The 12,115-nt window shown below is 33.4% G+C and overlaps 1 protein-coding gene, 1 long non-coding RNA gene and 1 pseudogene across 3 annotated transcripts; all 3 read left to right on the forward strand.

The window, feature by feature from the left end:
* The first annotated feature begins 2,998 nt into the window (after positions 1 to 2,998).
* On the forward strand, positions 2,999 to 6,770 carry LOC120210400 (annotated as a pseudogene).
* Positions 6,771 to 6,959: 189 nt separating this feature from the next.
* LOC120210439 (polygalacturonase-like) lies at positions 6,960 to 7,657 on the forward strand. Of its 2 annotated transcripts, none has more exons than XM_039209154.1 (3): positions 6,960 to 7,082; positions 7,162 to 7,479; positions 7,577 to 7,657. In XM_039209154.1, exons 1-2 carry the CDS (start codon positions 6,966 to 6,968, stop codon positions 7,471 to 7,473), a joined length of 429 nt encoding a protein of 142 aa, XP_039065085.1. In that variant the 5' UTR covers positions 6,960 to 6,965; the 3' UTR covers positions 7,474 to 7,479; positions 7,577 to 7,657. The 2 variants fall into 2 exon arrangements, with proteins under 2 accessions (XP_039065085.1, XP_039065084.1); XM_039209153.1 differs by having other exon boundaries at positions 6,965 to 7,082; positions 7,162 to 7,469; positions 7,569 to 7,657.
* A 292-nt stretch (positions 7,658 to 7,949) lies between these two features.
* Positions 7,950 to 8,211, forward strand: LOC120210436. The gene is made up of 2 exons (XR_005524503.1): positions 7,950 to 8,079; positions 8,148 to 8,211. It is a non-coding gene; the product is annotated as an uncharacterized LOC120210436 (long non-coding RNA).
* Positions 8,212 to 12,115: the final 3,904 nt, after the last annotated feature.

Consider the following 12,115-nt stretch of genomic DNA (forward strand, 5'->3'; position numbering starts at 1 on the left):
GAAAAGAAATGGTTTATATAGTCATTGGAAAAATTATTTTCTCTGATAGAGTGTAATGAAGCATTTGGTATCTTTTGAAAATCGATCGAAACATCCGACGACTTCAACCTCTTTATCTTTGTTTTGGCCAACCACGACAATAACTTCTATGAAAGTACAAGGATGAAGGTATGGTTTAATGTCGGCATGTTTTTCTCGTATAGATAACTCAGCCAAGAGTTATTGGTGGAGACTGAGGTTTAATGTTGGTCTATTTTAATGGCAATAGTTTAATCGACAAGGATAATTGCAGTAGAGTGGAAGATTGTTGACGAAGATGAAAAACTTGAGAAGACTAGATATTCTGTTTATCTTTCGAGAAAAACGTCATGTCTTTCGATCGTCTTCTTCGAATATTATAGATTTCTCCCTTATTGAGGGGAAAAAACAATCAATGGCAACACATGATTTTTTTTTCACTGCCTTGTATTGGCACTTTTGTCAATTTATATATAGAATGAAATTATTAGTTAACACACGATTAACGTTTTAAAATATAATATTTTAATCATAAAATAGAATATTAAAGGTTAAAATGTTCCTAAAAAATAATAATGTAAAAAGTGGCTATTCTAACCAATGTTAAGAGTCTTTTTTACCTTAAAATAAAACATTGGGAGTCAAAATACTCCAAAAAAAAAATATAAGCCAAATTGATCGTTTTGGTGAACGTTGTGGGTTAATTTTAACATTATGTCTATTAATTCTTACATATCTATAATTTAAATTAACTTTAATTTTGTAGTTAATTATTTGAATTTGAAATCTATAATTTAAGTATCAAAAATCATATTTTTGAACTTTTATTTATTTTTAAGTTTTTAGAGATTATTAAATGTAAAGTTAATATCTAAAGATATTTTAATAGTCATATTTTAAATATTATAATGATACTTTAATTTAATGCATATAATAAATGAATTCGGATTTAAAATAACTTATTTATGAATTTAAATTTAATTTTTTTAGAAAATAATAAATATCTAAATCATTATCATCTCTAACTATGATGATGACGTGGATATGACAATACTTGCACTTTAGGAGGGGAAAATAACAAAGTTTTAAAGTAATTTTAAAAGCTTATATTATTTGATAAAAAATTGAAAAGTAAATTATAATTATTAGTATAAAAAATAAATAATTCAGACTTTTATTTACTTTGACACGTAAATTAAAAAGTGGATAACGTGTTCATTTAAAAAGGATGACGTGGCAGGACCAAATCCGTAGATAACCACGTGTGTGTTCACACTTTGGGCAAGTTTACAAGTCAATAATGTTTATCTTTCTTGATCGGATCAATTCATATTATTTAAAATATTGATATATATTATATTGTATAATATTTCTATCTACAAGTAATAATGCATTAATAAAATATTTTATAAATATTTCTGAACGATATTAGAAGTTAAATACACTCTTCAAAAATAAAAATAAAGATAATTTGTAAAATTCATCACTCAACTTTAATCTTACTTCTATTTTAATCACTAAACTTTTAATAAAAGAATTTAATAACTCATTTTTCACATTACTCGTGGTTTACCCATTTTACCGTTAAATCATAAATGGTGTGATGATATAACATAATATTTGATGACGTAGATTATTTTCGCTAATGTGAAAGCCATGTGTTATCTACTTCATTTTCCATCCTTTTTTTTCATTATCTCCGCCAACTACTCATTATCCACTATTTGGGTTTGAAATTTATAAGCGAAAAATTAACAAAACAAGATCAACATAGATAAGATCACATATAAGAAGTGAGATTTAACGTGATTTGGTGTTTTCTATCTCTACGGATAAGAAAAATAACAATCTACTATAAACATAGATATCACGAAGAGTACAAATATATGATTTCTTATGTATTCTAAAACCTAGTGTATCTCAAATCACTATCGCGATATCCTTACAAAATTTATCTCTGTAACGTAAACTCTAAAAATTGTAAATATTATAAAAAGATTACATGTCTCTAAATCATCTATCTCTCATAATTCTAAAGGTTAATACATACTATATAGAGTTAAATATTTGGTCACAAAGAATCCCTATTCAATAATAATTTTTACTAAATAAAATTAATCGCCAAATAATCAATAGTAGAATTATAACAAAACCCAAATAAATTTATAATTGGAATTTGAGTCAGTATCAACCAATCTCTCCCTTGACACAAATTTCATTAGAAAATTGGAATTTCAATTCTTACATAAAGTCAAATGTTGGTTGAAATCTTTGCTGTAAAGTCTTGAACAATTTTAATTCTTTTGTAATATTCATCAAAGTATTGTTGGAACGATTGGGAGTTACTCACCTGCAACTAAAAATTCAATGCAGTAAAACTCCTCTTATTTTGATTGAATCAATTGTTAGATATTGACTCAAATTCTTAAACTTAACTCAATTCATATTAGTACGATAATCAAATATGATTTTACCTTATAAAATACTTAGAATTCAGTATCCACAACTATCTTCGAATGATGTACTAATACGAGCTTGATAAAGTTTGACTATGTTTGACATCTCAAAATCAACAAACTTTTATTATTATATTCTCAAATCACACATTATTTGTATACGAGTTTTTAAAGTGTCTAAATACAATCTTCTAAATATACACTCTATGAGTAATTAAAAATAAAATCTACAATTTTTTAAAGTTCTAATCAATTATTTTTATTACCTTAATTTTGATCTTGAATAATGTCCCTGGAAAACTTGTCACATTATCAAAAGGCACATTCTATATAAAAATTAATTCTCACGTGGCACGTCTTTTTTAAAAGGTATCATTAATTAGTAATATTGTTTTAATGTAATTTTAATAAATAAATATAATAAGAGTATTATTCTTATAAATTGAGATATATATATATATTAAGAGAACATCATTTTATAGTATATTTTACTTGTACAAAATATCCGGCGAAACAAATATTAGATGAATGGTGCGGCTGCCGCACTTTCTTCCTCATTAGTCCACAACAAAATGAATAAAGCTTCACTTCTGTGTTCTTCAATTCCAATATCTTCCCCGCCAGCCTATTTTCACACTTGTCGTCCACTAACACCTCCCATTAGAAGCCGTCTCTCTCGTTCTCTCTTTGCTTTCTCTTGTCTCCGCTTGTCTTTGAATCGTCTCCGCGGTCAGCGCCATGACCTCCCTCCTCTGCAAAGCACTGGTAAACCTTGATTTTTTACTTTAATTTTCAGCAGTTTTGGTTCAATTAGAGGGTTGTTTACAATGGGTTTTGCTTGTTTTTGTTTCTTACTTGGATTATTTGTATTTTATTTCTTTTCAACCGTTGTGCATATTCACATTAACTTAGCTACTTCAGCTACTGAAGAAATTATTGAAGCTAGCAACAACGTGTCTGGTTTTGTTGAAATTAGGTACATATCCAGTGTTCATGGGATACAGGGAGAGCTTTGTATAAAACCCAACACTGATTTTCCTGAACTGCGGTTTTGCAAGGTAGGACATGTTCTTAAGGTTATTATTTGCCTTTGCCTCAACTTAATGTCTGTAATTTCCTTTTTTCTTTTATCATGAAATAGATTCACTTTCAGGCTGGGAGAAGATGGTTAAGGCAACCAGTTTCAGGTAAAGAAGCAATTAAAGAAGTAGAGCTTGTTGAAGGAAGGGAACATCCTGGAAAGAAGAGTTGGATACTTAGCTTCAGTGGGATTGAAACAGTGGATCAGGTGAGATGATTAGACAAGTTTGTTCTTTGTACTTCTTTACATCTTAATGAAAGCTTGCCTCTTTACTTTGGATATCTTTGATTTTTCTTTGCCTGCTTCCATCTTGATAAGTTTTGTTGTTCAGGCTAGGCAACTTGTAGGTTCAACTTTATTGGCTGAGGAAGAAGACAGGCCACATCTGGAAGAAGGTGAATTTTATACTCTTGATCTTGTTGGAATGAGAGTCATTCTCAAGGTGATGTACTTACTGGCTCAGTAGCCCTTGATATTCCATATACAAATCTGGAAACTTCCATAAAAGCATCAATTTTCTTTTCACATTTCAACACACCTTAACTGTTGAATTTGCCTTCTAAAGCCTCTTATTATAGTAATCACGGTAATAACCGATAAGTATATTGATTTATCTGTTCTTTTCAATTCTTTCTCATACTTTTAGATTGTTTATTTTGCTTACGATTGGTGAGGCTTAATTTTAGAATTTGTATATATCGCCTTCTTTCAGGAAACTGGTCAAGAGGTGGGGACAGTTGTTAATGTTTTCAATAGTGGAGCTAATGATCTGTTACATGTCATGCTCAAATCAGCTGTACCTATGCCTAATGGAAGTGAGGAGTCATCTAATTTGGCTGAAGTTAGTGATTCTGGTCCCCTTGTTTGGGTACCGTTTGTCGAAGAAATTGTTCCTAATGTTGATTTGAATAGAAGAGAAATGCTGATTACTCCTCCAATGGGACTCCTCGAGCTAAATGTACGAACTGATGAGAGGTCCTGGAAAGAAAGGCGCCAACTTGTAAGCTAATATTATTTTGCAATCTACTTTATTCATTGTTTCGTTTCTTGCACGATTCTCCAAAATAGTATTCTGCTTACTTATTTTCTTGTCAGCTGGACTTTCCTTTATTACATTTTCCTTCTGCTCTTGTTCTTCAGTATATTATTAAGCATATATATATATTTGTATAGAGTACATTGAATTTTGAGATTTATTTCATATGCTCAGCTTCTCAAGCTCTTCCATCTATTCATGATGCCGCCATACTTTTTCACAGTTCATGTATTTACATGTTTGTATCAATCAGGTTCATGTCTTGGTTCTTCTGTCGACTTCTTTTAGGAATGGAAAGAAAGAAAAAAACTTTCAAAAGCGGTTAATAGCTGCAAAAAGGAAATTGATTGAAATGGAGCAACAACGTGTATTTCATGGGTTCGGATTTGGAGAGAAGTCACAAGTGAGCCTAATTGCAGATCAGATTGTCAATGTCAATTCCAAATTGCTTCAGCAGGCATTGGAGAATGTTGAGATAGCTTCAAAGAGGTGAAGCTTTTATATATGTATATGTAGACTGTAGTGTATAAACACATTTTTTCTCACTTTGCACTTATCAAACTTTCATTTAGTTGTTGAATAAATTCATCACCTGTTTCAAATATGGTGTCAAAAACCCTGTTTGTTTTCATCTTAGACTCCGTTCTGTTAGAAGGCATTCTCTGTACTGTATAAGCGGTGATGATGATCTACAATGGTGCTTAAATTATTAAATTTTTATCTCTATGTTGCTTCTTGAATCAGATGGAGTATAATTGAATCCCTCGCTGGAACTAAGCTAGTGAGAAATAGATTGGAGATATCAGAAAAAATGCTTTACTCCATCTACAAGTGAAGAGAAGCTGGGAATAAATTTCACTTTGCACGAAAAGGCACTTCATATTGTTTCTAAAGGAAAAGTTGTGGTTGTTTTAGATATGAGTGGCCATAGGAATTGGGGAAAAGACTATGACCCTGATCTCGGTTTCTCAATGAGCACAGAGAATTCTTAAACATCCTCCCTTCATACAGTGCTTTCTGATGATGAGAGGCTTGTGAAGGTGGTACAAAGATAAGAACTTACGTTTGGGAAAAATTTTAGTTTTTCAGTTACTGATTCATGCGACTGAAATTTTCATTTATAAGCTACTGCAACTGAAGCTCCAATTTATGAATATTAAAACTTATTGCTCGATGCTTGCAGGTAGAACATCGTTCATCTACGCCCGCTGATTTTGATTAGTCCAGCTGATGAAATCAATTCTACTAATAAGCTGTTATCAAGTAACAATTATTTTGGATTTGACCCTGAAAAGGTCAGTGTCATTGCCATCGATATCTTGTGATTTTCTTTTCCGCTTTGGGTTGTAGCCTTTGAATGACTCACTAGGCAAAACACAAGGTGCTGAGTAAAGTTATTTGTAATGCTCATTATAGGTTGTAGGTTTTGCTATCATATGTCAGTGTGGATAGCTATAGTTTTCAGAATGTTCCTTTTCGTTGTTGTCCGCATCCGGAGTGTAAATTAGAATTAAATGAGAAAGTTTTGCTAGCTATGCGTCTACTTCAGGAATCGGGATCTGATTTTCAACCAATGAAATCTCCAATGGCACTTACTCTTTCAACATTTAATAATACTGGTTGATTCCAACTTCTGGTTTTGGTTGAATCCCAATGTTCCCAAACGATTTTCTCAATTCTATTTTCAACTCTACTAAGGTGCATGGTTTTCCATGGCTATCGTCTTCTTGATCCGCTAACAGTTTGCCATTGAATTCTTGAGGATTCGGAGATCCCTCTTTGATAAAATCCATAATGTTGGGATTTCACCGGCTAGGCCCTAGCAGTCATGCTTGTAAATTTGACGTAAATAGGAATTGACTATGATAGATGTGAACTGCTTTTATCCAAGTGTTTGATGAATATATGTATACTAACACCTTTATTTACCCAACCAAATTACAGGTTTGGTTCTTGGAAGAAGAGAGGCTGCCGGCTGTTAGCAGTTTGCTGGAACAAATAGGCATAAGATTTTGATGAAATCACCTTGGGAGATGCTGCAGTCACCAGTTGGCTCTGGAGGAGTCATTAACTTGCTTTCATCAGACAACATTGTGGAGAATCTTTCCCAGAATGGCATCGAGTATATTCAGGTTAGAAGCTTTGTTATAGTTTAAACCAGTTCAGTCCGTTTTCCATGTTTTCAATGACAGACTAAGGCTTTTAAACTGTTTTATTGATGCTTACTCTAAACATTTTAGTCATTTGTATTTGCTACCAAAATATCATAAGAGATTCTTGAATCAAGTCCAAAAGCAGGTTTTGTTTCCACGAGTTCAAAGTTGCACATTGCTGATTTTTTTCGACTGTAATCTAATACCGTTTACTGCCTGGGATGGTGCGGTCTATAATATTAATTTTTTTCCTTACTGCCATGGAAGCTCAAGCAGGTGCTCTTGATGTCGTAGCTAAGTTTGGCGCAAAGACTGACTTGAATACAGGTTATAGTAAGGTAAGTGAAATTATAGCTCCCTTTAATACTACAACTGTGAAAACATGTGTAAATTATTTATTAATCTATTTTGTTTTAGCCATTGTTGGATGCTTGGAAAGAAGCTTGTGGGTCAACGACTCCATCAACAATTGTGATTCCTAAAGGGACATATTTGTTAAGTCAAGCAACGTTGGAAGGTCCTTGCAAGGCTCCTATTGAGCTTCAAGTTCAGGGCAATGTAAAAGCACCAGCCGATCCTAAAGCTTTCATGGAGCCTAAATGGGTAGCTTCCTTCATGTTGAAAACTTCAAATTGTTTGGTGGAGGAGCTTTCGATGGACAATGAACCACTGCTTATAAGAGAGAAGGTTGCGAAAAACACGACTTCTGTAGTAACCTCCCCATCGTAACGTAAGGTTTCTTACCTTTCACAAGAATTTGATATTCTTTATAATAGTTATTACTTTTTTTTTCTCGTGTCTCTTTTAACTCTGAAATTAAACAGAATGTAAGGTTTGATTATTTAACAAATGCAATGATACAAGATATAACTATAAGAGATAGTAAACAATTCCACGTTAATGTTTTGGGATGCAAAAATTACTTTCGAACGTCACTGTATCCGCACCTAAAGATAGCCCAAACGTAGATGGGATTCATATCAAGAGATCAGATCGGGTTAAAATTATAAACACAAATATCAAAACTGGTGATGAATGTGTTTTAATTGGGGATCGTCCCTAAAATCTGAACATCACGGAGTAACTTGTGGATCTGAACATGGTATCAGTATCGGTAGCCTTGGAAAGTTTGCAAATGAAGAACCAGTTGAAGGAATTAAAGTGTTGAAGTGCACTATGACTGATACTTCGAATGGTGTTAGAATCAAGACTTGGACAAGTCAAATTTTTAGCACTGCATTGGATATGCATTTTGAAGATATCACTGTGAAGAATGTTAGTTGCCCCGTCATGACTGACCAAAAATATTGCCCATGGAATAAATGCAAAATGAATGTATGTACATACTTATTGAAAACCCAATACAATGAAAGAGTTAATCAATCATCTAACTAGTCTTGCAGCCAGAATCAAATGTTAAACTAAGCAACATCAGCTTCAAGAACATTTCTGGTACGCTTCCAAAAGGTGTCAAACTCGTTTGCAGTGCTACTTTTCTATGTAAAAATGTAGAACTCTTCCACATTAATAATATAATTAGTGGACTAGATGGATCTACAAAATCTGAATGTAAAAATATTAAATCAAAAGTTACTGGCAAACAAAATCCAGCTGCATGTTCTACTCCAGTACCAGTAAACACTACTCTTACGGTTTAAATGTTAGTTTACAATAAATAAACAAAGTGAATGTAACTCATATACCTTTCATTTTATATAAATACATCTATTTCATTTTAATCCTATGTTATTAAGAAACTTTTATAATAGAATCATTGTTTTAAAAAATATACTTGAATTGGAAAAGAAAAACTATATGATAATATTTTAAGCATTTTGACTTATTTATATTGGCATTATATGCATCGCATGTGTATGTACACGCTATTTATTTTTATTTCAAGTAAAAAAGTTAAGCAATCATTATTAAAGCTATATACAAATATACAAGGCATCGCATTTTAATTTTTGATGGTATTCTTGTGGTGAATGAGATTATACAATGGCGAACGAGGGAAGTGACGCTGGAGGCGTGATCCTAAAGTTGGACTTCTCCAAAGCTTATGATTTTGTAAGGTGAGAGTTCTTGTCATGGTCCTCGAGAAAATGAGGTTTGGCTTAAACTGGAGAAACTGGATGTTAGGATGTATATCTTCGGAGGATGTTTCGGTGCTGGAGAATGGCTCGCCGACAAAGGAGTTTCGCATGGGTAGAGGTTTACGGATTGGGGATCCAATTTCACCAATTTTATTCATTATAGTCGCGGAAGCGGTGCATCAACTCCATATTAAAGCAGAACGATGTGGAGTAATTTCTGGAATTTGAGATGTTTTACCAAATCATTCGTTTTACCACCTCCAGTTTGCCGATGACACGATATTGTTTATTAAACTTGAAGATGATGTTTTAACCAATGTGAAGAGGACACTGAGATGTTTCGAAATCACCTCTGGGTTGAGCATTAACTTTAAAAAAACTCGTCTTCTGGGAGTGGGTGTGAAGGATAATGCGGTTAAATTCTTAGCCAAGTGTTGTGGATGCAAGGTGGGCAACCTTCCTTTCGTGTATCTGGGGATCCCTCTAGGAGAGGATCCGCGCAGGGTGTTGACTTGGGCTCTGGTAATAGAGAGATTCCGTTTCTTAGAGTTAACGAAGACCTCGCACTTATAACATATTTGATCCAAATTGGGTTGATGTAGACCTCGTAGAACACAAGATACAAATTCAAAAGAGTGGATTGTTCATGGAAAACAGAAAAGTGATAACATAGATGATATTCGTGGTAAAGAAAGCGATTATGGTAGAGAAACTTAGGTTAACGAAGCAGGTTTTGAGATGGTACCTTGCTCCACAAGTTTCCCCAAGTGCACCGTTGCTATCATGTTCGCTGAGTCGTCAACCAATGTGCCACCACCACGGTTGTACTATTGGCCATCACTTTTACCAGTGTTTCTTGAACAATTCTTTTCGGTTCGTCGTTCAAGTCACTCATAAGTCATAACTCATAATCTCATCGAGGAGGATTTTCGGGCTCTTCAAGATGGCTCTTGCGATTGATTTTCTTCATTTTGCCCTCTTGAAAGTTGAATTTCATACTCTCCCACCATGAATAAGAGAAAATCAGACATGTTGGGAGAGCATGGAACTCAACTTTTTTTTTTATGAGAGCAAAAGCAAAGAACGACGATAGGAAGAGTCACAGATTTTGGCGCTTGTCTTTCTCCGATCACCTTCTGACATGTTACCTCTGTAAAATACCAACAAATATGTATGTAGTTCAATTAAACATGTAAAAATTATTAGTATTACTAATCAAATATAACTACACGGTACGTATATGTATATGATCAACTCGAAGCAATATTTTCCATCATAATTATACCTTAGGTCCATTATCTGTTGGTCATAATTAAATGAAAATTCAAATACAATCTATTTAAAAGACTAACCATGACTGAATCTTTAAAATAAAGAAACAATAAATCAAGCAATTTCATATGAAAGAACGTTTCGATCAAATAGTAAAGATTTCAATACATTTTATTTTTTTAATATTTCAGTTTCAAAATTTTGTTTAGCAGTTTTCAGTTGGTATTTCAATGATACCATTGCTCCCACATGAAACTACGAAAGGAAAAATCCAAAGTGAAAATTGTTTTTATATAACATTTGAGACTGTTTTAATGGCATGGTGGCGATGGTTCTCGCCGTTTTCAAGAACACATCCAACGTATTGATGAATTAGTATAGAAACTTCGGTTAACAAAGCTGATTTTTAAGATAGTACCTTGCTCCACAGGTCTCCCCAAGTGAACCACTTTTATCATGTCCGCATTAGTGATAGTCATCGATCGATATGCCACCACCACAGTTTTTCTAGTTGCCATCACTTTCACCATATTGATTCTTAAACAGTTCATTCCCATTCAACATCCAGGGAAATCATAGCCTCATCGAGGAGGAGGATTACCACGTTCTTCATGACGACTCTTGTTATTGCTTTTCTTTGCTTTCTCCCTCCTGAAAGTTGAGTTCCATGTTCTCCCACCGTGGATAAGTGAAAAATCAGACATGTTGGAAGAGCATGAAACTCAACTTTCATGAGAGCAAAAGCAAAGAACATTGATAGCAACAGCCACAGATTTGGACAGCTGTCTTTCTATGGTCATCTTTCGAAATGTTACCTCTGTCTCTATAATATACCAACAAGTATGTAGATCAATTAAACATGTAAAATTGATTAGTATTACTAATCAAGTGCAACTACACAATAGGGAATATGTATATAAACTTGAAGCAATATTTCCCACGTTAATTAAATGGAAAATCAAATACAATCTATTGAAAATACTCTTAATGCATTCTTTAAAAAAAAAAGATAATCCGGTAATTTCAGATGAAGAACGTTTTGATCAAATATTAAAGATTTTGATACATTTTATTTTTTAAGATTTCGGTTTCAAAATCGTTTAAATAAAATTTTGGTTTCAAAATCTTGTTAAACGGGTTTCACTTGGTATTTCAATGATACCATTACTTCCACATGAAACTATGAAAGTAAACATCCAAAGAAAACCGGGAAAGTTCTTTTGTATAACCTTTGAGATTATTTTAATGACATGGCGGCTATGGTTCTCGTCGTTATCAAGAACACATCCATCCTATTGGTGAATTAATATATAAACTTTGATTAATAAAGCTGGTACCTTGCTCCACAAGTTTCCCTAAGTGCACTACTGCTATCATGTCCGCATTCGTCATAGTCATCAACCGGTGTGCCACCAATGCGGTTGTACCATTGGCCATCACTTTCACCATTGCTTCTTGAACGATACATTTCAATTCGGCATCCAAGGAACTACAGCCTCATCGAGGAGGAGGATTCTCGGGTTCTACACGACGACCCTTGCTATTGCTTTTCTTTGCTTTCTCCCTCATGAAAGTTGAGTTTCCATGCCCTCCCACCATGTGTAAGCGAAAGATTAGACATCTTGGGACAGCATGGAACTCAACTTTCAAGAGGGAAAATGCAAAGAATAGCAATAGCAAGAACAATAGAACAACAATACATCCAACCAATCTGCCATTGTTGTTGCTGTTATCTTTTGCCGCCATTGCCTTGGAAGGTTAAAAGAAGAACCATAAAAGAAGGCGAAAGAGAGAGGAGGTAGAGACGCAGTTAAATAGGGAAACAAATTCACAAAATACGACGTTAATAATTTTTAATCACTAACATTATCCTTATATGTTATAAAACTGAAATATTAGTCATTAAATTTTAATTTATTACAATTTGGTTCTTATACTTTATAAAAAGTTGAGACATTAGTATAGATTTTAATCAACAGTTGAACTTAAACCTTTAATTTATT

The sequence above is a fragment of the Hibiscus syriacus genome, unplaced genomic scaffold, assembly GCF_006381635.1.
Source record: "Hibiscus syriacus cultivar Baekdansim isolate YM2019G1 unplaced genomic scaffold, ASM638163v2 tig00109924_pilon, whole genome shotgun sequence".
Taxonomy (NCBI): domain Eukaryota; kingdom Viridiplantae; phylum Streptophyta; class Magnoliopsida; order Malvales; family Malvaceae; genus Hibiscus; species Hibiscus syriacus.